At 40.2% G+C, this 27,900-nt stretch overlaps 1 protein-coding gene across 1 annotated transcript in view; it reads left to right on the top strand.

The window, feature by feature from the left end:
- The window catches only part of ZNF414 (zinc finger protein 414), a 33,621-nt gene extending 8,834 nt beyond the window's left edge, over positions 1-24,787 (top strand). The window contains 5 exon segments of the mRNA XM_073686284.1: positions 1,009-1,116; positions 3,148-3,253; positions 7,977-8,488; positions 23,075-23,227; positions 24,253-24,787. Coding sequence (XP_073542385.1) covers positions 1,009-1,116; positions 3,148-3,253; positions 7,977-8,488; positions 23,075-23,227; positions 24,253-24,323 — 950 coding nt within the window. The 3' untranslated portion in view covers positions 24,324-24,787.
- Positions 24,788-27,900: the final 3,113 nt, after the last annotated feature.

Raw genomic sequence — 27,900 nt, 5'->3', positions numbered from 1 at the left:
CAGGACCTTTCCTTCCTTAAAGCACCACTCCAGCATTTTTTGTTATTATTGCACTGCTGGAGTGGTGCTTTAAATGTAAGTCCCCTGTCTCATACTGGCCTTCCGCTGCCTTCATCGGTTTCCCCGCCGCTCCTGTCCATCTCCTGTGAAAAGTGACCTGCCAGCGCACTCCAGTGTCTGTTGGAGCGAGCCGGAGGTCCCTTTTCAACACAAGTCGCATAGACTTGTATTGAGAGCTTGTGAGCGGAGCTTCTGACTTCCGTCTATCAGAAGCTGCGCTCACAAGATGGCGCACCGGGACGGTGCTGAAAACCGGGGAAGACGCCGGTGGTTGGGGGCTTACACTTAAAGCTCCAATCCAGCCCTGAAAAAAAAAATCCGCTCGACTGGTGCTTTAAGTGGTCACAACAGGGTCTTTTCCCTTGCCCTAAAGGTCACTTCTACATGAAGTAATAATACTCTATGCGGGATCAGTGAAACAATGCATTATGCAGGAGGCAAATCCTTGTTAAAGGAGTTGTCCAGTGAAGATGGGAGATAGATTGATGGGGGTCTGACTGCTGGGACCCACACCGATAGGCAATTCCCTGTTAAAATGGAGCGGAAATGTGCGTGCCCAAGCCCCACTCCATTAGTTTCAATGGGACTGCTGGAAAAAGCAGAACACTGCACTGCGCTCAGCAGCCCCATAGTGAATGAATGGTAATGCGGCTGGTATATGTACTGCCACTCCATTGGGGATGGGGATGGGAGTGTCAGGTTCTAGCAATCTTTGGTGGGATCTGACCACTGGGACCTGAAATCTATAAGTTATCGCCTATCCATCTTCGCTGGACATTCGCTGGACATCCCCTTTAAGGATGATTTTCCACTTTCTACAGTGATGGGGTTTTCTATGGTAATGGGTTCTTGTATAGCCTGGAGGAAACCCCCCTTTTAAATATTGTAATGTATGTAGGGATATTCATATTATTATTATTTATTATTATATCTTTTTATCTTGCACAGAAAAGGGTCACAGATGTTCTACATATGGCTGTAACCGTACATTCCTCAACATGCAGGATCTCATTCATCATGTGTCTATCCACTATAAACCAACTCAGTCTATGCAAGGTAAGACATGTGACTTTTGTTCACACCATGTAAAAGCCCATTATCAACTGGCTGTACCACGAAGGCACCCTCCACCAATATTTGATGCGTTGAATTAATTTGTCTAGGTCTGTAACTTTAGGGTAAAAATGCCAGTAAATTGCCCAAATATACCAAGAAATGTGTGGAAACACCTTGACACCATAATGATGTAGCTGTCATCCCATATCAAGTACATAAACTGAATGTTTGTTTTTGTTTTTTTCAAGGTTGATGCAGATCTCTTAAATTACCCTTTCCTTTTCATAATACTTTATCTGAATGGTTAAGTTGAGAACTGCTTTTGCCTTTATTTTTGAGCTTGAGCTCATCTTTTGAAGATGTTGGGCTTTACAAAACTCAATCCCATGCAGTTGATTGATATCAACAAGTTTATATAGCCTTTCGTACAGTACAGACCAAAAGTTTGGACATACCTTCTCATTTAAAGATTTTTCTGTATTTTCATAACTTTGAAAGCTCATCAAGAGAATGCCAAGAGTGTGCAAAGCAGTCATCAAAGCAAAAGGTGGCTACTTTGAAGAACCTAGAATATAAGACATATTTTCAGTTGTTTCACACTTTTTTGTAAAGTATATAATTCCACATGTGTTAATTCATAGTTTTGATGCTTTCAGTGTGAATGTACAATTTTCATAGTCATGAAAATACAGAAACATCTTTAAATGAGAAGGTGTGTCCAAACTTTTGGTCTGTACTATAGATAGATATCACTGGAACTGTGTTGGTATAGGAGATGAGTATATATTTTTTATTTTACTATGAACACTTTTTAGCATTTAAGTAGGGGTTATTCGGTAGTGGATAACTCCTTTAATTCGCTAGTAGAATCAACTTTAAAAACTCCATGACCTCTTTAGGTACCAGAGTCCATTGTTGCTACTAATAAAAACTATAAGTAAGGGACCAGACTATCTCTACACTCTTGACTGCAGGACATCGGAAGCAACTTTTCTGGGCAATGAGAGAACAACAATTATTTTATTAACTTTTGCCTTTCTGCTAGTGGTGAAGAGATGTGTGAGGCAGAAATGGCTGCCATCTAAACCAGCAGTCTAGACTTACATTATATGCAGCACATATATATGCAACTTCCTGAACTGGAAAACAACTGCACTAAGGAATCCAATCAAGCTGAATGGTGCACTTGTATCAGTTACCATCTTGACAGAACTGAATTTGAATATTTATGTGCCATCTTGCCCTGTGTTTGAAGGGGTTGCTCGGTCTTTCGATGCACTCCATCCTTTCAGAGTGCGCACTGCATGCTGCCAGGATTCTCTGATGAGAGCGGGTGGTCAAATCACCAGAAGTATGTAACTTGCATGCATGTGGTCACATGCCGACTAGATGTACTCGGCATCGCTAAATACTAGTGAATTGAGCGAGGCTGAGCATGTCTAGTAGTGTTCGAAAGTATGCAAATCGCATACTTGCAGTCACGTGATCCCCCGCTTTTGATGTCCATACTGGAGAATCCTGACAGCGTTCTGTGTGCTCGCTGAAATGATTCAGATGTCTGAAGTTACATAGCGTCAATACCATACAAACCCTTTTAAGGGTTTCCTTTTTAAGCAGGACTAGATTTCTTTTGATGAGTAATTGTTTTATCCCAGAAGAGAAGCAAAATTCCTATTGCAAAACTGCTTATGTAGGAAGGGGTCACAAAGGTGATATATAGGATTCTAACTACCTTCCTATACTGTACTTGCAGGATGTTATCCATTATTTGACTATCTACTATAAACACACTCGGTCCATAATTCTCAGTTTTATGTATTTTTCTAAAGCTATTTCATATGCTTACAAATATTTGCTAGGCATTGGTAACAGAATGAGGACTTCTTCAAGTCTAACTTTTTTCCTTTTATCTGAGACATAAAAATGTCCATTGGTTGTGACAGAGCTGTTATTTTCCTCAGTACTATATCATGGAGACTATCTTATTCATAGAAATGTTTTTTTTTTGACAATTGTTATTTTCTTTTACAGATAAAAAGTTCTTTTGCTCTATAAGTGGATGTGGAGAAATACTAAATAGCATGCAAGACCTTATGAGCCACCTGAAAGTCCATTACAAGCCTAACCGCTACTTTAAGTAAGTGAATAGATTCAAGGTCTTCTATTTTTTTTTCTTGGGGTATTTGCTCTAGCAAAACATTGTATATGTGTTTATTAAACTTTAATACAAGTGTTTGCATTGTCTAATACTTTTCATAAGGCATCTGCAATTTTTCATGAGTTGCCATTTCCTAACACTGCGCTACATTCAGACAAGGTGTGTAATGGAAAGTTGCACATTGGTATAATTTCATTCTAAGATCTTATTCTATCAAAATGAACTTCACTGTACAAGATTTGGGGGGCTGAAAAAAAAATGCTTTCATGCTGGGTCACCATTATATTACAACTAGCTATTGAACCCGTTCTACGCCGGGGTGGCGAGCATTTTTATTGGTATATGGTCTCCCATGCTGGTATGTGTGGTATGTGCTGCCCCCCCTCCTGGTATTTGTGCTGCCCCCATCCTGTCCCCACCATCCTATCCTGGTATGCGTGGCACCCCTCACCCCCAATCCTGGTATGCGTGGCACCCCTCACCCCCAATCCTGGTATGCGTGGCACCCCTCACCCCCAATCCTGGTATGCGTGGCACCCCTCATCCCTATCCTGGTATGCATGGTACCCCATCCCTCATCCCTATCCTGGTATGTATGGTACCCCATCCCTCATCCCTATCCTGGTATGCATGGCACCCCTCACCTCCAATCCTGGTATGCGTGGTACCCCTCACCCCACAATCCTGGTATATGCGTGGTACCCCTCACCTCACAATCCTGGTATATGCATGGTCCCCCTCACCCCACAATCCTGGTATATGCATGGTCCCCTCACCCCACAATCCTGATATGTGTGGCCCCCTCATCCCTTTCACACATACAAAAAAAAAATAAACAGTTATACTCACCTCTCTTCTCTGTACTCCAGCGCTGAAGCGTCCTGTTCTGCCGGAGGCCGGGGGAGGAGAGCGGCGCCGGAGCACCGCGCTGTCCGGCACCATTTTGCTGAAGACGCACTGTAAATGTGTCTTCAGTAAAATGACGAAGGATAGCGCTATGCACACGCGCCGATCCGACGCCTCACTCCTGCCCCGGTCTCCGGCCAGAAGAGAGGCGCCGCGGCAACGCTCCTACTGGTCAGGTAAGTATCTAACTATGGCGGTATGCGTTCAGTGTCTACGCATACCGCGATCTCCGGCGCCATACACCTCCTCTTATCTGTAACGGCTGGATGCCTGCTTCTGTCTGGAGCCAGACTGCGCAGGTGCGTCACGCATGCGCAGTCTATCGAGGCTTCAGACCGAGACACGCATCCCCGGTTATATTATAGATGACTCTATAGCAAGTTATATAGAGCTCCGTGATCTGCAAGCAGTTTTTCTCAAAGTCCCAGTTATGTAAAGGTGAATTGCACATGTACATTTGCAAACTGTCATGTTCTGTTGTAATTCTATACATACACAACCCCTGGCAAAAATTATGGAATCACCGGGCTCGGAGGATGTTCATTCAGTTGTTTAATGTTGTTGAAAAAAAGCAAATCACAGACATGGCACAAAACTAAAGTCATTTCAAATGGCAACTTTAGGGCTTTAAGAAACACTAAAAGAAATCAAGATAAAAAATGTGGTACTCAGTAATGGTAATTTTTTTCAGACCAAGCAGAGGGAAAAAATTATGGAATCACTCAATTCTGAGAAAAAAATTATGGAATCACCCTGTAAATTTTCATTTCCAAAACTAACACCTGCATCAAATTAGATCTGCTCGTTAGTCTGCATCTAAAAAGGAGTGATCACATCTTGGAGAGCTGTTGCACCAAGTGGACGGACATGAATCATGGCTCCAACATGAGAGATGTCAATTGAAACAAAGGAGAGGATTATCAAACTCTTAAAAGAAGGTAAATCATCACGCAATGTTGCAAAAGGTGTTGGTTGTTCACAGTCAGCTGTGTCTAAAATCTGGACCAAATACAAACAACATGGGAAGGTTGTTAAAGGCAAACATACTGGTAGACCAAGGAAGACATCAAAGCGTCAAGACCGGAAACTTAAAGCAATATGTCTCCAAAACAGGAAATGCACAACAAAACAAATGAGGAACGAATGGGAGGAAACTGGAGTCAATGTCTGTGACTGAACTGTAAGAAACCACCTAAAGGAAATGGGATTTACATACAGAAAAGCTAAATAAAAGCCATCATTACACCTAGACAGAAAAAAACAAGGTTACAATGGGCTAAGGAAAAGCAATCGTGGACTGTGGATGACTGGATGAAAATCATATTCAGTGATGAATCGCGAATCTGCATTGGGCAAGGTGATAATGCTGGAACTTTTGTTTGGTGCCGTTCCAATGAGATTTATAAAGATGACTGCATGAAGAGAACATGCAAATTTCCACAGTCATTGATGACATGGGTTTGCATGTCAGGTAAAGGCCCTGGGGAGATGGCTGTCATTACATCTTCAATAAATGCCCAAGTTTACATTGATATTTTGGACAGTTTTCTTATCCCATCAATTGAAAGGATGTTTGGGGATGATGACATCATTTTTCAAGATGATAATGCATCCTGCCATAGAGCAAAAACTGTGAAAACATTCCTTGAAAGAAGACACATAAGGTCAATATCATGGCCTGTAAATAGCCCAAATCTCAATCTAATTGAAAATCTTTGAAAGTTGAAGAAAATGGTCCATGACAAGGCTCCAACCTGCAAAGCTGATCTGGCAACAGCAATCAGAGAAAGTTAGAGCCAGATTGATGAAGAGTACTGTTTGTCACTCATTAAGTCCATTCCCGCAAGCTGTTATTAAAGCCAGAGGTGGTGCAACAAAATACTAGTGATGTATTGGAGTGTTCTTTTGTGTGTTTGTTTTTCATGATTCCATAATTTTTTCCCTCTGCTTGGTCTGAAAAAAATTACCTTACTGAGTACCATATTTTTTATCTTGATTTCTTTAGTGTTTCTTAAAGCCCTAAAGTTGCCATTTGAAATGACTTTAGTTTTGTGCCATGTCTGTGATCTGCTTTTTTTCAATAACATTAAACAACTGTATGAACATCCTCCAAGCCCGGTGATTCTATAATGGGGGTTGTAGAAGGACAATGCATAACACATAATGTAGGAAATAAGTTTTTTGTTTCTTTGTTTGAGAAAAACGATGACCCACAGAACACTGATGGATGAAAAATTGACCATATGAAAAGGTTTTTCTTTGCAAAATGAGCTCTTATGAGAACATGGCCGAATAGTGTGTTTATAAAACAGGGTTACATATCATTTAGAGAAAGATGCCCACTGCTCTCTACAGCCACATGCCTGGTGTACTTTACTGATGGTATTGATTTGGCTGTAGCAGTGGATATGTACAGTGCCGGCAAAAATCTTTACCAGTTCAACAACACCACAAAATCAACATTCAAGTGTTTTATTGTGGATATTTCGTTAGTTAATATTTCGTTATTTTACATTTTATCTCCATCTGCAGTCGTTTAGGCCTGGATTCAGCAAGGCTGGTGAAGTACGTGGAGTCAATGGTTACCCACAGTGTCTTCAGCGCCTCCTTTAGATCATTGATGTTGCCAAGTCATGTCTCTTGAGCCTTATTTTTCATTAAATTCCAGGCATTTTCTATGAAGTTAAGGTCAGGGGAATTACCTGGCCACTCTAAAATGTTTAATATTATGGTCATTGAGAAGCTTTGATGCTGCCTTGGCTTTGTGGGTAGGGGCTCCATCATGTCTAAAGTTATCACACCGATGAATGACCCAAAAATTAAGCAATTGTTCTTCCAAAACATTAATATAACTGCTTGCTTTCTTAATTACATTCTTGGGAAGGAAGTACAAACCTGCCCTACCCATGCTTCCACTTAGACACCCTGACAGTGTGGGGTGCATTAACAGTCTTAACCGCATATTTCGGGTCCTACCATGATGCAGTACTAGGACAATGCACAATCTTTGAGCCTCCTCTGACCAACCTGAAAGTGCTGTTATCTCTAAACATCACTTTCTTCCACTTTTCAGATGTCCAATCTTGATATTTCTTGCAAAAGGCAAGCCTTTTCTTCTTCTTCATTGTTGCTGTGAGCAGAGGCTTCTTTGCCGCATGGCGACTTGGTAGACCCAAGTTCTTCTGCAGGTGGTGACGAATTGTCCTAGTTGCGATGTTCTGAAGGAGCATAGGGTACTTTTTTTTTTTTTTTTTTTTTTAGTTCAATGACGGTTATAGAAGGATTTGACATCACTTCATGCTTCAAAAGCTTATCAGTCCTTGGTGAAGTCTTAGGTGCCAAAGCCTAACTTCCTCTGCGGTGCCATCCCAGGAGGCAATGGCGCCTCTGACCGCTTCAGTTGATAAATTGCCTCTCTCAACACACCCAGATCTCTAGCTACAGCAATCACCGAATCCCCCTCCTGTAGCAGAGTCAAGGCCGGGATTTCTCTTCCATTTTAAGCTTCTTCCAACCCATTAGGGATGATAATCAAAAACTGTCTAATAGTAAAACTGGCTTAGTTTCCCATAGCAACCAATCAGAGTGCAGCTTTCATTTTACCAGAGAAGTGAAAGCTGAGCTTTGGTTGGTTGCTATGGGCAACTAAGCCAGTTTTGCTATTAGACCGCTATTGATCATCTCCACCCATTGTGTTCACTTTTAAGAAGTGAAATCATGAATTATGTTTTATAACTGTTTAATTTTTAGCTCGTTTTTTACTTAATTCTCTGCTTTTCTCATTAATCTTCAACAGATGTGAAAACTGTATGCAGCATTTCCGTACTCACCGATCCCTATTTAAACATCTTCATGTGTGTTCTGACAACGCTGCACGCTCAGTCTCACAAAGTACCGCATCCTTTCCCACATCTTCTGATTCTGATACAGCAACCCCAGCAGGACCAGTGAGTCGTCAAACAAGTGTCATCCAGTGTATTAAAAAGGACACTCCTCTCCCAGCGGCTGATGATATTCCTACAACATCAATGGCAGCAGTAGCTTCAACTTCTACTCTTCCTGGTGGACATCTTGCCTCAATGAGCAAGTTGGCATCTAAAGCTTCTAATTCATTTTCTGCGTTTGACCCAAACCTATTTGGAGGAAGGGTGTCGGGCACATCCCAAACCAGTGCTGCCAGTTCCTATCTGCCCTACATGAATCCATCATCCTACAACTCCCCACAGGCATCCATGTCTCAAAAACTTAAACCGTTGCTGGGGAACCAAAGCCTGCCTGCTTCTAATGCCATGTGGAAAAAGAACCAAGGTCAGGCAGAAAGTTTATGATGGTTACTGTGTATTGAAATGTAAATTTGTTTTTTTTATTTACATGGTATGAAGTATGATGATGGCAGCTATAAGGTAACTAGGTTACATTCATGGACTAGTACGGTTACTTGTGTTTTTTTTTTTTTTGTTGTTGTTTTTTTACACATGGGCAATCGAGAACTATGCCAAGTGAGGCGTAATGTCCCTTTGTTCATATTAACTAAAACATAGTTTACACATTTGTCCAAAAGAGGTATTCTATCTTGTATTTTATTATGGCCTTTATTTTACACTGTTGGCCCTTTTACTGTATTTTAGAGTTGTAGTTCTTTTTAATTGTGATGTTAATGCTACTTCTGAAAACAATTGTGGACTGGTTGTTGGGGAATCAGAAACATAAAAAAATCCTTTCTGCTGGTTCTCTGATTTCTACATGACTTGTTGTTCTACTGAGGCATGTGTTTTGCGATATGCCTGTTTTTATTAAGGGTGTTATAATGGAAGAATAGTAACAAATTTAAAGTGACAATGATTTAAATATATTTTTTTAAGATTTTGTCACCAAATTTAGTGATCTGCACTTTTTTCTTTTGTAATGTAATTCAGTTGATATGTTTTTTATATTTGCCTCATTACATCCCAGGTAGCTCTCCTATCTGACCCAACTTCAAACATGTGACTACATCTTCAAATTGATCTGTATACACATAAGTGAAAAGATTGTTGTGCCACAGTACCTTAAGGGTGGCCATACACCTTAGATAGCCATTGCCCAAATCCATGTTTGGTTGATAGATATTCATCCTCAGTCCCCTCTCCACATCTTATGGGGTTAAGTATAATCTGCTTTGTTAACAAACTATCGGGTGTGTAAAACTCCAATGTGCCCAATCATTTCCTGATATTTGTGAGCTCAGCCACTATTTGTGTAAGAGTACCTGAACAATATTGGTTTTTGAAAGTTTTTACCAAATTGTATTAACACAATTTGCAAGGAGCTCTACCCTGCAGTTATGGTGTGGAAATGTTTCAAGGTCCTTTAACTCCAAATAATGTATCAATAAGCACATCTGAAGGCCCTTTACACATATGTCCTTCATGATAGAATTGGTCTTCAGGAGTAAAATTGTCAGTTATCAGAAAACCAAAAGGAGACCACCGAGAGCCTCAGAGGTCTACCACTATAGATTATCTATTATGCCTTCACTATGGCATTTTATAAACGTTAAATGTTCTTGTTTAAAAGGGTAACTATTTTCATAAACCCTGTTACACTCAAATTTGTATGGAGGGGTTCTCAATTCAGGAATTCAGTTAAAAGAGCATCTTACTGGGTCTATTAAAGGGAACCTCTCATCTTGGAAAATGCTATTTACCTGCCAGTGGCGTAACTAAAGTCTGATTGGCCCCGATGCAAGATTTGGACCAGGGCCCTCTCCCTATATAATCTCCATCCCTTACCCTCGGCCCCATTCTGTCGCGGTTCTTTAATGTATAGACAAAAATAAACCATTATACTCACCAGGGGTGTACATAGAAGTCATGGTGCTCCATAGCAGAAGTATAATGCACTCCCCATAGTCCTCCTAATAGTATAATGCACCCATAGTCCTCCTTATAATATAATGCAACATGAGTAGTCTTCCATATAGTATAATGCACCATATACAGTGGGGAAAATAAGTATTTGATACACTGATAATTTTGCAAGTTTTTCCACCTGCAAAGAATGAAAAAGTCTGCAATTTTTATCGTACGTACACTTCAATATGAGAGACGGAATCTTAAAAAAAATAAATGAATTTAAAAAAAAATACAGAATATCACATAGTATGATTTTTACATAATTAATTTGTATTTTATTGCATAAGTACTTGATACAATAGAAAAACAGAACGGAATATTTGGTACAGAAACCTTTTTGTTTCTTTGTTTCCTGTAGTTCTTGTTTGCACACACTGCATCAGGGATTTTGGCCCACTCCTCTATACAGATCTTCTCCAGATCTTTCAGGTTTCAGGGCTGTCGCTGGGCAACATTGAGTTTCAGCTTCCTCCAAAGATTTTCTATTAGGTTCAGGTCTAGAGACTGGCTAGGACCTTGAAATGCTTCTTATGGAGCCACGCCTTAGTTGCCGTAAGAAATTAAAGGGACTCTGTCGGCACAGAATGACTGTGCAAACCACATACAGACACTCGGTGTGTCATGGCGGGGCCAGTCATTTAAATGCACCTTCCCACCTACTTGTTTTGTATCTATCTCCACCTTTCTTTGGTTCTATGAAATCAGTGCTGTCAATCAAATATGTGGTGGGGGCAAAACAAGCAGGTGGGAAGGTATTTTAAATGATTAGCCACACCCTGATGCATCAAGCCCTATACTTGGTCTGAACTGTCATTCTGTGCTGACAAATGACACGTCTCAAGCCTTCTTTCTTCGGTCTATAACATGACTAGGATGGGTTGCAGCCTGAAATATGTGACAACAGCAATTTTTAACGTGTTCTCGGAGAACTCCTTTAATGGGGACTGCAGGCACGCTCTAAGGACAAAATCAGTACCAATACACATTAGTTGAAACTCAAAAATATTTGCAAGGTGACCCTTTTTCCCTGCTGGCTTTTGGCCTTCGCACACAGCCAACTCTTTTAACTGAGCTATAGTGTGTCATCTTTGCAAATCTCTTTTATATGGAAAGATATATTATCTTTTAATACATACATTTTCGGTATGGTACACATAAACATGTGTTCAACAAAAAAACAGATTTGTGACTAGATATAATAAATTTAAATATATTGGCACGATTTCTTCAATGGGAGAAAAACAATGATGCTTTCAATACATGGAAGTGTGAATGAGCCCTAGCACTGACAAGAGATCGATTTAATATCACCAATCACTTTGAGAGTCAACAGCACTTTCCCAATACATTTGCAGAGGCATTCAGCTTCACTATACTCTGGTCTGTGAGACTGTAACAAATATTTTCATGAGTGTCGGACTAAAATTTGTCTTGATCAGTTTTAACTCTCCTCATTGTCAGCTGTGCATTCTCTATGCACTGCCACACACATCAGTCTGTTATTATAGAAGGCAATTTAGGTCACAATAGTGTCTTTGCAAAGTTTGGAACTGTATGTACCCTAATACAATCATTGGTGCCAAATCACTACAGCAACTAGCTGTAGTTCATTGCTAACACATCACATTTACAGTTGAGCGCCTACTGTGAAATTACACTATTATCTTTACAACACATAATCTCTATAACATCATGGCGGATTTGTTGCTCATGGTTCATGCACTACTCCTGCACAGAGTTATGTTGGTTCAGTCTATATGTGCACCTCATCGATTATTGCACAGGGACACGGAGGTCCCAGGTACAAAATATCTACAATACAAGGCGTCTTGTAGAACTGAACTTGCCCATTTTTCTTAAAAGTCTGTTTACACGGACCAAGCAGTGGCACGATACGACCACCGATTTGGTAAACGTCTACCGATCAGCAGTCGTTTGAATGCAGGGTGCGCGTTATTCCGCTCTCCCATGTCATGGTCGGGGGGGCGCCAATGGGTTGCTATGACAGCCGGGGGTCTGCTGAAGACCTCAGGACCTGCCATTATGATACTTCTATAAAAGCGTGTTTATAGGAGACCGTGATTTTCACTATGCATAGCAGTGCATCAGCACTGCTATGTATAGTACAAGCGATCAGATAATCGCATCTTCAAGTCCCCTAAGGGGACTAATAAATACAATAAAGGTTAAAAGCAAGTTTTTAAAAAAAATGAAGGAAATTAAAAAGAAAAAATTCAAATAGCCCTACTATTTCCCTATTAAAGCAATTAAAAAAAAAATACACATTTGGTATTGCTGCATTTGTAAAAGTCCAATCTATCAAAATATAAATAAAAATCAGATCGTAAACGGGTTAACGAGAAAAAAAATCAAATTGTTTTATGGGCCACTGTAACTTTGCAAAAAATGCAATAGGAGGCCATCAAAACATTGTATCTACCCTAAAATTGCATCAGTAAAAACATCAGCTCATTGTACAAAAAAATAAGCCCTCATGCGGCCCCAGCTCCTGAATTTACAATGTTATGGGTCTCGGAAAATGGTGACAAAAGCAAAAATTTTTTTTTTTACAAATTTCCGATTTTTTTTTTTTCACCACTTAAATAAAAAATAAACCATACATGTTTGGTATCTGTTGAAACCACCAGGAACTGGAGTAACTACTAACCACCAATTTAAAAGTACAAATTTGAGAAAATTTAAGAATGACAAATATCAATATACAATATCAAGGTATATTAAGGAGGAAACTTGAAAAAGTGAAAGGATAAGCAGAGTCCAGTGTGGGATATGGGAGCAACCCGAGGGAGCCCCAGTGAATACACCAAGGTCAACAGCTAGCAAGTGCACATAGAAACAATCATAGTGCTAGTATGGACCCCCTGAACACCAGGACAATTAGTACGGTATATGCAAAGTGCAGAATGACAAGTGCTTACCCATATTATCCCAGGACCTCAAACGCACTCCTCGCTGCCCTAACACGCATTTCACGTGACTGCTTTTTCAAGAGGGGGGTGTGTCTGTGTGTGATAGATATACACTGTACAGACCAAAAGTTTGGACACACCTTCTCATTTAAAGATTTTTCTGTATTTTTTAGGACTATGAAAATTGTACATTCACACTCAAGGCATCAAAACTATGAATTAACACATGTGGAATTATATACTTAACCAAAAAATGTGAAACAACTGAAAATATGTCTTATATTCTAGGTTCTTCAAAGTAGCCACCTTTTGCTTTGATGACTGCTTTGCACACTCTTGGCATTCTCTTGATGAGCTTCAAGAGGTAGTCACCGGAAATGGTTTTCACTTCACAGGTGTGCCCTGTCAGGTTTAGTAAGTAGGATTTCTTGCCTTATAAATGGGGTTGGGACCATAAGTTGGGTTGTGCAGAAGTCAGGTGGATACACAGCTGATAGTCCTACTGAATAGACTGTTAGCTGCTTTTTTCTTGTCATAATACAAATTCTAAGTAAAGAAAAACGTGTGGCCATCATTACTTTAAGAAATGAAGGTCAGTCAGTCCGAAAAATTGGGCAAACTTTGAATGTGTCCCCAAGTGCAGTTGCAAAAACCATCAAGCGCTACAAAGAAACTGGCTCACATGAGGACCGCCCCAGGAAAGGAAGACCAAGTGTCACCTCTGCTTCTGAGGATAAGTTTATCCGAGTCACCAGCCTCAGAAATTGCAGGTTAACAGCAGCTCAGATTAGAGACCAGGTCAATGCCACACAGAGTTCTAGCAGCAGACACATCTCAACAACAACTGTTAAGAGGAGACTTTGTGCAGCAGGCCTTCATGGTAAAATAGCTGCTAGGAAACTACTGCTAAGGACAGGCAACAAGCAGAAGAGACTTGTTTGGGCTAAAGAACACAAGGAATGGACATTAGACCAGTGGAAATCTGTGCTTTGGTCTGATGAGTCCAAATTTGAGATCTTTGGTTCCAACCACCGTGTCTTTGTATGACGCCGAAAAGGTGAACGGATGGACTCTACATGCCTGGTTCCCACCGTGAAGCATAGACGAGGAGGTGTGATTGTGTGGGGGTGCTTTGCTTGTGACACTGTTGGGGATTTATTCAAAATTGAAGGCATACTGAACCAGCATGGCTACCACAGCATCTTGCAGCGGCATGCTATTCCATCCGGTTTGCGTTTAGTTGGACCATCATTTATTTTTCAACAGGACAATGACCCCAAACACACCTCCAAGCTGTGTAAGGGCTATTTGACCAAGAACGAGAGTGATGGGGTGCTACTCCAGATGACCTGGCCTCCACAGTCTCCAGACCTGAACCCAATCGAGATGGTTTGGGGTGAGCTGGACCGCAGAGTGAAGGCAAAAGGGCCAACAAGTGCTAAGCATCTCTGGGAACTCCTTCAAGATTGTTGGAAGACCATTTCCGGTGACTACCTCTTGAAGCTCATCAAGAGAATGCCAAGAGTGTGCAAAGCAGTCATCAAAGCAAAGCTGGCTACTTTGAAGAACCTAGAATATAAGACATATTTTCAGTTGTTTCACACTTTTTCTTAAGTATATAATTCCACATGTGTTAATTCATAGTTTTGATGCCTTCAGTGTGAATGTACAATTTTCATAGTTATGAAAACACAGAAAAATCTTTAAATGAGGTGTGTCCAAACTTTTGGTCTGTAGTGTGTGTGTGTGTGTGTACACTCAAATAACACATCCTAGATCTGAATGAATGAAATATTCTAATTGAATACTTTGTTCTGTACAAAGTTGAATGTGCTGACAACAAAATCACACAAAAATAATCAATGGAAATCAAATTTATTAACCAATGGAGACCTGGATTTGGAATCACCCCCAAAATTAAAGTGGAAAAACACACTACAGGCTGATCCAACTTTGATGTAATGTCCTTAAAACAAGTCAAAATGAGGCTCAGTATTGTGTGTGGCCTCCACGTGCCTGTATGACCTCCCTACAACTCCTGGGCATGCTCCTGATGAGGTTGCGTATGGTCTCCTGTGGGATCTCCTCCCAGACCTGGACTAAAGCATCCGCCAACTCCTGGACAGTCTGTGGTGCAATGTGACATTGGTGGATGGAACAAGACATGATGTCCCAGATGTGCTCAATTGGATTCAGGTCTGGGGAACGGGCGGGCCAGTCCATAGCTTCAATGCTTTCATCTTGCAGGAACTGCTGACACACTCCAGCCACGTGAGGTCTGGCATTGTTCTGCATTAGGAGGAACCCAGGGCAAACCGCACCAGCATATGGTCTCACAAGGGTTCTGCTTACTGAAGCAGAAGCCACATAGACCAAAGACAGCAATAGACAGATCTAACTCATTAACTTTTATCGGAAAATAAGCATGCTCCGTGACATGAAAAAATCACTAGAAAGGAGAGTAAGGATGTGAGCCATGACGATCATCTACTATGAATGTTGGATCTTATGTGCCGACTGTATATACAGGAGTGAGGTGTTTGTATGTTCTCCCCTTTTCATTCACGGGCAGCACTGTGTCTCAGTGGTTAGCACTGCAGCCTTGCAGCTCTGGGGTCCTGGTTTCAAATTCCACCAAGGACAACATCTGCAAGGAGTTTGTATTTTCTTCCCGTGTTTGTGTGGGTTTCCTCTGGGTTCTCCGGTTTCCTCCCACACTCCAAAGACATACTGATAGGGAATTTAGTTTGCGAGCCCCAATGGGGACAGTGCTGATATTGTCTGTGAAGCGCTGTGGAATTAATGGCACTATAAAAGTGATTAAAATAAATAAATAAAAATCTGTTATTTTCTGCCTGTAATGGCATCGATAGGATTACTGAAAAGTGATCTCTACAGAATTAGATGTCCTAAATGAAAGTTGCATGATTTTAGGATTTTTATTTTAAGTTAAAAGTTTAAACAATTGGTCATGTTTTGATGGCACATTCTCTGTAACCCCTTTCTGACATGGGGCGTATTGATACTTATCTGTGCCCTGGGCTTTTTGGGCCAGATACGTAATAATCGCGCCCAAGCTCTGCGGGCGCGATCGCCACGAGGCGTCAGCTGATAGTACCTGATGTCAGCTGTGACAATGTGCAAGGAGTGGTCCCGGGAGCAAGGGAAGGTAAGCACCCATACTTACCTCCTCTCCGGCGTCCCGCGCTATCTGAGCTGGGTCCCAGTGCTTGTCACCAGACTGGAGGAAGTTACTTTGATCGTGTGCAGTGCTCGATCAAAGTAACTTCTCCCTGTGCAGCGCCAGGGCCGGCCCGAACGTATAGGCGAACTAGGCGGCCGCCTAGGGCGCCGACCCTAAGGGGGCGCCCGAGAAAAAATAGAAAAAATTATAAAAAATCTTTTCAAAAGGCAAAAAGTTTTAGGGATGGAAAGAAAAGTGTACATAAATTTTTTTACCATAAATTTAAAAGAAAAAACGTTGAGCTTCAATTTACGCATGGAAGGAAGGCGCAAAACTACGGACGTGAGTCGTTTGCATTGTCTGCTGACAGGTATTTGATAGATGTCATCAGCAGTCGATGCGGCTAGTGGGAGAAGTCTGTTTTGACGCATTGGCGTAGACTGCCTGGACTGCCAGTCAGGCCAGCTAAGGCAAGGGAGATAGTATCTACGTTTTTTGCATGTCGGCGCGCACGATTATAATATTTTCGAGGTATGTCTCTACTGTTTGCATGCTTTATCATGTGAGCCATTGCTGTTATTTTGTATATTCATTAGATTCATTGTTCCATGAGGTTTCATGAATGCAAATAGAAATAGGAGGTTTTTAGTAAATTTTTGGCCTAGGTTCTAAAGTGTTAGGTGCTGCGAGGTAGGTATATTGTTTTGATTTTCAAAAATATTGGAAACATTGGAAATTGTTAAAGAAATTTGTGGTTTTTGTCTTAAAAGTAAAATCGTATTATATAATGTTCAGATAACAATTTTAATCGGTGCGTTAACTTTTAGGTAAATGCTGTGTGTTGTAACGAGTCATGGCTGATGAGAAGAAAAAACTTTCGGGGTTTCAGAACCGTAAAAGAAAAGCTGAGGAGGAGAAATCACTTTCAAAAATCAAAGGGTCATTTTTAAAATATCTAAGCAATAGAAATGAAGACGCGGAATTCCAAACGTTGGAACAACAGGCTTCTGTTGCCTCGGAAATATCGAATGTGGAAATAGAATTTGTTTCTCATGCTGAAAATAGTGAACTACAACCATCAATATCTGGTGGTAGATCTGATCAAAGTACCAGTACTGACATGGAGGCTGGTACATCTATAGAAATACTACGCAAAGACTATTCGGACGATCCCGCTACGTGGACCGTAATCAATGATGACTTACCCCTAGATGTAGTAAAACTCGGCCCCACACAAGTTAAAGATTTTGATTTTCCTTTGGACACTAATCGTAGAAAATTTTCTTGTGTTCACTATAAACGTCGTCTTGTCAATGGTGAAAGTCTTGAACGCAATTGGCTAACGTATTCTATTCAGAAAAATTCAGTTTTTTGTTTTTGCTGCACGTTGTTTCCAGACTCATCACTTCAACTAGGAATCATCAAACGCTCAGCCTTAGGTACTGATGGTGTAAATGACTGGAAAAACATATCTGCTATTTTAGCCAGCCACGAAAAAAGCAAAGATTACATGATTAGCTTTCAAAAATGGAAGGAACTCGAAAATAGACTTAATATGAACAAGACCATTGACGAAGAACACTTACGCAAAATTGAAGAGCAAGAAAAATACTGGCATCAAATTTTAGAAAGGTTGATAGCTCTAGTGAGGGTACTAGGTACGCAAAACGTAGCGTTCCGTGGATCAAATGATGCATTGTTTGCATCTAATAATGGGAACTTTTTGAAATTTGTGGAGTATTTGGCTATGTTCGATCCCGTCATGTGTGAGCACATTCGGAAAATCCGGGACAAAGAGATTCATGCACATTATTTGGGAAAAACAATACAGAATGAGATGATTCAACTGCTAAGTAATGGTATTCAGGAAAAGATTCTTGACGATGTCAAAACTGCAAAATACTTTTCTGTAGTGCTGGATTGTACTTCTGACGTGTCTCATGTTGAACAAATGACTATCATTGTTCGGTTTGTTTCCACATCAGAAGACAAAAAGTTTGAAATTAAAGAGCACTTCTGGGGATTCATTCCTGTTTCTGATACAACTGGAGGTGGTTTGACAGCCGCTGTCTTGAACAAATTTGAAGAACTGTCGCTCTCTGTGGACAACTTACGAGGGCAAGGCTACGACAATGGGAGCAACATGAAGGGAAAAAACATTGGACTACAAAGACGAATTTTGGACATAAACCCACATGCATTCTTTGTGCCTTGCAGCTCCTATTCTCTAAACTTAGTCGTCAACTATGCCGCTAAATGTTGTTTTGGAGCGACAACTTTTTTCCTGTTAGTTCAAAATCTCTACATATTTTTCTCTTCGTCAACTCAGCGTTGGGAAGTACTCGTGCGTCATTTGCCATCTCTGACTCTAAAACCTCTAAGCGTAACAAGGTGGGAAAGTAGAATTGATGCTCTGGCCCTCCTCCGTTACCAATTGAGCGAAGTCCATGATGCCCTAATGGACATAGCAGAAAATATTAAGTCTCACAGGAAGCTCTGGAAATGTCTCCCGGCTAGAAGCTCAAGGTCTTGCTAAACAAGTTGGAACCTTTTCTTTTGTTACATCTTGTTACATCTGTTCTAGTATGGTTCAACATTTTGTACGAAATCAATTTGACAAGTAAGTTACTTCAGTCACAAGAATTCGATTTAGCTGCTGCTTCTCAACACCTTGACAAAACAAAGAAATATCTGCAATCATTAAGAAGCGATGAAGAGTTTGAGAAGCTGTTAGTTGATGCGAGGGAAATCGCAGAAGAGCTTGGCATACCAGCTAATTTTGAGTCAAGTTCTGCGCCAAAACGTTTAAAGAAAAAAAACAGACAGTTCTCTTATGAAGGGAAAGATGAGCCCATAAGAGATGAGAAACAGAGTTTCAAAATAAACTTTTACTTTGAGATCTTAGATACTGCTATAAATTCAGTTGATGAGCTGTTCACTCAGCTGAAAGAAATGGAATTGAAATTTGGATTTTTGTACCACATCCGTTCACTTGAGGGAAAACCAAGCAAATCTGTTCTGGATAAGTGTAAAGCTCTGGAAAAGTCTCTTACACACAACGAAGTAAAAGACATCGATGCCATAGAGCTATGTGGTGAACTGCAGGCAATGTCAAGACGTGTTCCAGAAGATTCATCACCAAAAGACGTTCTTGAACTTTTGCTTAAATCTGACTTGAAAGAAAGTGTCCCCAACCTGGTGGTGGCTCTAAGAATTCTTTTGACTCTGCCTGTGTCCATGGCCTCAGGAGAGAGAAGCTTCTGAAAACTAAAGCTAATTAAAACATATTTAAGGGCAAATATGACGCAAGAGAGGTTGGTTGGGTTGGCAACAATTTCGATAGAATCTGAAGTTGCTAAACAAATTAACCTCGGTGACTTAGTGTCATCCTTTTCAAAAAAAAAGGCAAGGAAACAAAAATTTTAATTACCTATGGTCGTTTTTGTTTTGTGTTATTGATTACTTTGTATATATTTGTCCTATACAAGTTCTCAGAAGATTAAAGAGTTAGGAGAGAGTTAATTAATCGTTGTTGTGGTTTATTTTGCTCCTAAATTTATATCCCAAGTTTTCATCTACTGCCAAGAATAGTAGGGGCGAAACAAAATAGTTTTGCCTAGGGCGCCGTAATCTCTCGGGCTGGCCCTGTGCAGCGCTGACAGCCTGGATAGCATAGAGATGCTGCTGCATGTCTATGCTATACAGGCGATCAGACTGCAAAAAGTGAAAGTCCCATAGTGGGACAATGTGTAAAAGTAAGAAAAGTGTCAAAGTGAAAACAAAAATAAAAAAAACTTTGTAAAAATATTTTAAAAAAATCCAAAAAAATAAAAATATACTGTACCCATAAATAAATATTATGAAAACAAAACAATAAAAGTACACTTTTTTGGTATCGCTGCGTCCAGAACGACCTGACTTATAAAACTGTTCCACTAGTTAACCCCTTTAGTGAACACGGTAAAAAAGAAAAAAAAAAAACGAAGCAAAAAACAATGCTTTATCATCATACCGCCAAACAAAAGGAACGCGATCAAAAAGACTAATGTAAATAAAAATGGTACCACTGAAAACGTCATCTTGTCCCGCAAGCAACAAGCCGCCATACAGCTCCATCAGCCGAAAAATAAAAAAATTATAGCTCACAGAATAAAGTGATGCAAAAATTTTTTTTCTAGAAAATACTTTTTATTGTGTAAAAGCGCCAAAACATAAAAAAATATAAATGTTGTACCGCTGTAAATGTACTGACCCAAAGAATAAAGCTGCCTTATCAATTTTACCACACGCAAAACGACATAAAAAAAAACCGATTCCTGAATTGTTGGTTTTTGTTTATTCTGCCTCGCAAAAATCTGAATAGAAAGCGATCAAAAAATGTCACGTGCCCAAAAATGGTGCCAATAAAAACGTCAACTTGTCCCGCAAAAAACAAGACGTCACATGACTCTGTCGGCCGAAATATGGAAAAATTATAGCTCTCAAAATATGGCGATGAAAAACTAGTCTTTGCAAAAAAATGTTTTTTTTAGTGTGTGACAGCTGTCAATCATAAAAACCCGATATCAATCTGGTATCGCTGTAATCGCACTGACCCGAAGAATAAAGTCATTGAATCACTTATACGGCGTTAAAACATAAACTCCTAGGGTTAGGGTTGGGCTAGGGTCGTGGTTGTGCTAGGGCTGGGGTTGTATTAGGGTTGGGGTTAGGGTTGTGTTGGGTTTGGGATTTTTTCAAAAGTAAAGAAAAATGACGACGATATGGCGATTAGTGCTGAGCGCAAGTTTGCTACTTGAGTTTGCATCGGGTGCTCGAGTGACATGCTTGAATCTCCACCCCATATGTTTTGCAGCTGTTATACAGCCAAAAAAAACTCGCGGGGATTGCCTGCCATGCACAAGATCCCCCATATGTTTTTTTTTTTTGGGTGTCTAACAACCGTGAAACATGCGGGCGGGGACTCGAGCATGTCACTTGAGTACCCGCGATACATGGTGCATACCTGAGTATCCGATGCAAACTCAAGTAGCGAGCACTTGCACTCAAGACTAATGATATTAGGTCATCATATTGAATAAGTTATCAAATTCTGTTCAAAATGTTCACTATACCCCTTGATAAAATCCTTGAGGGGTGTAGTCTCCAAAATGGTGTCACTTGTGGGGGGTTTCCACTGTTTAGGCACATCAGGGGCTCTCCAAACGCAACATGGCGTCCTCTCTCAATTCCAGCCAATTTCGCGTTCAAAAAGTCACACAGTGCTCCTTCCCTTCTGAACTCTGCTGTGCGCCCAAACACTGTATTTTCCCCACATATGGGGTATTGGTGTACTCAGGAGAAATTGCACAATGGTTTTTGGGGTCCATTTTCTCCTCTTACCCTTGTGAAAATAAAAAAATTGGGGCTAAAACATTATTTTTGTGGAAAAAGTTAGATTTTTTTATTTTCACGGCTCCATGTTATAAACTTCTGTGAAGCACTTGGGGGTTCAGGGTGCTCACCACACATCTAGATAAGTTCCCTGAGGGGTCTAGTTTCCAAAATGGTGTCACTTGTGGGGGGTTTCCACTGTTTAGGCACATCAGGGGCTCTCCAAACGCGACATGGCGTCCACTAATTATTCAAGCAAATTTTACATTCAAAAAGTCAAATGGCGCTCGTTCCCTTCCGATCCCTGCCGTGCGCCCAAACAATGGTTTTCCCCTACATATTAGGTATCGGCGTGCTCAGGAGGAATTGCACAACAAATTTTGGGGTCCATTTTTTCCTGATACCCTTGCGAAAATAAAAAAATTGGGGTTTAAAGTAACATTTTTGTGAAAAAAGTTAAATGTTCATTTTTTTTCCTTCCACATTACATTATGTGAAGCACCTGAAGGGTTAACAAACTTCTTGAATGTGGTTTTGAGCACATTGAGGGGTGCAGTTTTTAGAATGGTGTCACTTTTGTGTATTTTCTGTCATAAAGGCCCCTCAAAGTCACTTCAAATGTGATGTGGTCCCTAAAAAAAATGGTTTTGTAAATTTTGTTGGAAAAATGAGAATTCACTTTTCAACTTTTAACCAATATATAAGTTCCTGACAAAAAAAAATGTGTTTCCAAAATTGTGCTGATGTAAAGTAGACATGTGGGAAATGTTATTTATTAACAATTTTGTGTGACATATCTCTCTGATTTAAGGCCATGAAAATTCTAATTTTGAAAATTGCAAAATTTTCCCCAAATTTCTGATTTTTCACAAATAAACGCAAGACATAGCGAACAAATTTTACCACTATCATAAAGTATAATATGTCATGAAAAAACAGTCTCAGAATCAGGGGGATCCGTTGAATCATTCCAGAGTAATTACCTCATAAAGTGACAGTGATCAGAATTGTAAAAATTGCCCTGGTCATTAACATGCAAACCACCCTAGGGGTAAAGGGGTTAATCTGAATGCACTATTAGGATCCTACATTGGACCACAGTGTCTTCTTGTTTTGATCTTGTTATATTTATCAGTTTGATATTATGACTTCTAGAATCTCCCTTTATTTTAGTCGCAATTTACATTTTACATTACTGTTTATTTTTCCACCAATTATTTCTATTTTACTCTCTGTTTTTCTTTGTATATTTTTACTTGGATTCTAGGGGTGATTTCATGATATTGGCATATATTCCCTTACAGTCCAACAAGCAGGAAGGATTTGGCCAGGATTTATATTTTTATGTTGGAAAGTTTGTCATTGAACCACAAACTTTAAAGTTTTTTTGCTAAAAGACTGCAAAACCCATAGAATCAAGGCAAATAAAGACTGTAACGCAAAATGATCATGGTATTGTTGTCTACATTTGATACAACATGATTTACCGTACATATTTCTATCTTCCTTCTAGGCCATACAACCAACAGTCGTATAATATGGGAGCATACACGAGACAACTACAGGTGTATGCAGTGTAACTTTTCAACTGCAACGAGAGACCAAATGGATAAACACATTGATTTGTTTCATAAGAACCCTACCTCAACCAGACTGGATGAAATAGGTTGGTAACTGCTCTGAACAGTTGTTTGCACTTCACTTTTAATTTTAGGGCAGAAAACAATGCACTTAGTCATAACATTTATTATGGTGCACACTAAAATAAGTTCAGGGTGGATGAGAATTGGGAGGTTGCAGCCAGTTCTTGGGTCGATGGAAAGAAAAATTTACAATAAAGAAATGTTATCATTAGACCCCTTCCTAAGAAATTATGCAAACATACAATCACTTGGAAAAAGATATATAGTAAATTAGTGCCTCCCAATTTACTTTGGCTATGTGATTTACCATGCAAATAGACAGCGTGTCTGAAAACGCTTTCTTAATACGTCAGGATAACAGTCAGAATGTCAGATATTAAAAGTAAAACATCCATGCAGTTTGAGTGCTAACTAAACATAAAAAATATATATTCTGCTCCTGGGATTTGAACCCAGAAGCTGCACTTTATGAGGCAGAAGCTTTACCACGCAGCCATTGGGTCAAGTGTTAATGACTGGTAGTTTTTCTCTGCTTATCGGATTACCCATGAAAATACTCAGGTTGTCTAAAAGTCATTGTGATTCTGATTCTGATGTGTGAAGAAAGTCAGATATCAGAGTCACACATCATTTGAATTTGGCTTGGATGAGGTCTGTGTGAAAGTCCCAATGAGTTTCATACAGGTTTGCACTGAAAATTACATAACCACATAGAGTGTATAGCTCAATTGTAAGAGTACTGGCTTCTGGGCATAGAGTTTTAGGTTCATATCCCAGCAGCAGACAGTGAACTTTTTTTTTTATTTAGTTGTAAAAGTCAGATGTCAAAGTTATATATTAAAGTCAGATAACAAGGTCCCATATCAGAGTCACTTATCAAAGTCAGTTCTAAGACAGGGTATTTAGCCTCAAACTGACATCATTCTGATGTTTGATTTTGATATCTGATCAGGTCTTAAAATGGACACTGTACATGTAGCATATTTTATTTTTCATTCACCAATTTATTCACTATGTTCTCTAATGTACTCTTGTTTTGTATTTACAGACTATGATGTGGATCTTCTTTCTTTCCACTCTAAGCTCCCTGCAGAAATGGAATCTGATCTCTTACCATAGATTTGAAATAAAGAAACTAGAAGCCTGAATATCTCACAGCCACTGTCACAAGTTTCTTAGTTTTTTGTTCTTTTTTTTAAGCTTGTAGTGAAAACCTGCAAGCTGAAACACAACAGTGTAATTTTAAGATTTGGACATGCAAATCAAGCTGTATACCTACACAATGGATATTTTACTTAAAATGCGCTACTCTTGGAGCAATGTGTTGACCCTTACTTTTTCTCTGCACGTTTATTTGGAGGCCATGTTATTTATACTGCAAAGTGCTACAAAAAAAATCAACAATGAGACTGCTGGTTGAGCGTATGTTGGCTTTTAATTGTTCTGTATGCAACAGTAGCTTCTGAGTGTAGGAGTTTTTATTCAGCAAGAAAAATTAAAATTAATATAGCGTAATTGTAATGCATAACTAAAATTTACCACTATTAGTAAGAAATTTCACAATACATACTAATGCTTCATAATTATGGGGTGTTACTTTTTTGATTACATAATGTTACAATTATTTGGACTTTTGCAAATATACAGAAATTCTACTTAAAAAATATGATAAATTTACCCCTGTGATATTTTTAATCTGTGTTGTCCAGTTAAAAAGGATTTTTACCCAAAACTTGAAGATGGTCATAAATCAGTAATTTAGACGTTAGGTGAAATTCATAAATTAAGTTAGTTTTGTTTTTCTGGCAAAGATATTGGCAGTTTTCTATTATGGTGTTGCTGTAATTTTTGCAAACAGGATCAGGATCTACTGCCAAATTTAGATTTGTAGTCACTCTCTAGTTCCCTTTCAAACCAAGATTTTCCCACCTATGTGGCTGAAATAACATGGCATTAGAGTATTAGAAAGAGAATTTCTTAATATAATATCCTACAATGAAAAGTCTATTATATTAAGAAAACTATTATAATCATGTTTTTAAAGCTGTAATTGAATAGAAAAATAGATAAGAAATACAATTTAAAGGGAACCTGACAGTCTGACGTCTTCCTCACTTCTGGACATGCGCAGTGTACCTCTGAAGCCGGGAAGTGTACACCTGGCTTTAGAGTCGCAATGACATGGGTGTTGAAAGGCGCGCACATGCGCAAGATTTGCTGAAAACTTGCTATGGATGAAGCCAACTCTTGCAAATCATGTTATCACGCCCACAAGGGCATGATAATATGCTGTGAGGGCCGACTAGTCTGGGGAAAGCAATGCCCCATGGAATAGTGAAAGGACTACCGTATATTCCGGCGTATAAGACGACCTGGTGTATAAGACGACCCCCCTACTTTCCTGTTAAAATATAGAGTTTAGGATATATTCACCGTATAAGACTACCCCTTTTCCAACGCATACCAAACACCGGTAAAAATTAAAAAAAAACAGATTTGAATTTAACATGGTCCTTTTTTAATTTAAATTCTTATGACATGCAGGTATATAGCAGGAAAACTGTCACTCATAAACATATTAAAATAGGGGGGACCCCACGTCATTTTTTGGGGGGGTCCCCCATTCTAATAGCTAGTAAAGGCTAGGTATTCAGCTGGGGGCTGATATTAGTAGCCTGGGAAGCTCCGTGGGTATTACCCTCTTCCCAGACTTCAAACATCTGCCCCAGCCGTCTGCTTAACCTCCGCTAGAGACTATAATGATGGTGGATCCCACGCCAATTTTCTTTTTAAAAAATCCTTTATTTTAACACTAAATGACAATTGAGGGGTTAATAAAGATGCAGTCCCTAAATTATTAATTTTGTAATTAATTTTTCCCAAAAATGTTGATGTGGGGCTTCGCCATATTTTTGTGTCCAGCCAGGTACAGCAGGCAGGAACGGGCTGCCCCCAACCACCAGCTGCCTATTTGTACCTGGCCGGACACAACAATATAGGGAAGCCCTTTTTTTTTTAATTATTTCATGAAATAATTAAAAAAAAAAATACGTGGGGCTTCGCCCTATTTTTGTGTCCAGCCAGGTACAACTAGGCAGCTGGGGACTGGAATCTGCAGCGCAGGGAGGCCCAAGCTTTCTGGGCCCCACCCGCTGCAAATTGCAGTCCGCAGCCACCCCGGAAAATGGCGCGTTCATAGAAGCGCCATCTTCTGGCGCTGTACCCAACTCATCCAGGGCCCTGGTGCGGTGGCTCACTGGGTAATAAAGGGGTTAAGGCCAGCTTGGCATTATCAGCTGGCCCTAAGCCCGAAATTCATGGGGTCACGCCAATATTAGACATGAACACCATGAATTTCTAGTAAAGTAATTAAAAAAAACACAACACCCAGAATAAAGTCCTTTAATTGAAATAAAGACACAATTTTTTAATGTTCTAAATTAAACCATACTTACCATCACGCCCATTCCAGCTGAAGCCAACGATCTCCTGCAATAAAAGTAAAATAATAAAGCAACCTCATCCTTACCTCTCCATGGTTCCCAGGACCGGTCCAGCTCTGCTACATTCACATGACAGGCTGCACCGCAGCAGAACGCTGCCGTTCAGCTTGCCATGCGGCAGACACTGAGAAGCGCAGGCTTGCTTGTGCTCCTCAGTGTCTGACTGTGACGGCATCCAGATGAGCCGAGATCATGTCCAATGAACTCGGCTCACCTCATGCACGTCACTGACAGCGTGGGAAAATTCTCCTGCTCCCCGCATGCGCAGTAGAAGTTTCCCACGCTGTCAGTGACGGACGTCCAGGAGGTGAGCTGAGTTCATTGTCGGCTCATCTGGATGCCGTCACAGTCAGACACTGAGGAGCGCAAGCATGCCTGCGCTTCTCAGTGTCTGCGGGATGACAGGCTGGACGGCAGTGTTCTGCTGCGGTCCAGCCTGTCATCTCGATGTAGCAGAGCTGAAGCTGTCGTGGGAACCATGGAGAGGTAAGGATGAGGTTGCTTTATTATTTTTCTTTTATTGCAGGAGATCGTTGGCTTCAGCTGGAATGGGCGTGATGGTAAGTATGGTTTAATTTAGAACAATAAAGGATTGTGTCTTTATTTCAATTAAAGGACTTTATTCTGGGTGTTTGTGTTTTTTTTAACTTTGACTATGGGGTTAGTAATGGGGGTGTCTTATAGACGCCTCTCCATTACTAACCTGGGCTTGATGTCAGCTGGCATTATAAGCTGACATCAACCCCAGCCCTATTACCCCACTGCCACCGCTATAGGGCAGTGGGAAGAGCGAGGCTAAGTGCCAGAATTGGCGCATCCTATGAATGCGCCATTTCTGGGGCGGCTGACGGCTGGTGTTTCTAGCCTGGGAGGGGGCCAATATTCATGGCACCCTTCCTGGGCTATTAATATCAGCCTCCAGCTGTCTGCCTAGCCTTTGCTAGCTATTAAAATAGGGGGGACCCCACGTCATTTTTTTGGGATCCCCCATTTTAATAGCTAGTAAAGGCTAGGTATTCAGCTGGGGGCTGATATTAGTAGCCTGGGAAGCTCCGTGGGTATTACCCCCTTCCCAGGCTTCAAACATTTGCCCCAGCTGTCTGCTTAACCTCCGCTAGAGACTAAAATTAAGGGGAACCCCACGCCAATTTTTTTTTTAATAAATCCGTTATTTTAACACTAGATGACAAGTA

The sequence above is a fragment of the Phyllobates terribilis genome, unplaced genomic scaffold (assembly GCF_046119375.1).
Source record: "Phyllobates terribilis strain yellow unplaced genomic scaffold, ASM4611937v1 Scaffold_1__5_contigs__length_1240528914, whole genome shotgun sequence".
Classification (NCBI taxonomy): Eukaryota; Metazoa; Chordata; class Amphibia; order Anura; family Dendrobatidae; genus Phyllobates; species Phyllobates terribilis.
This window is presented reverse-complemented; position numbering and strand designations above follow the sequence as displayed.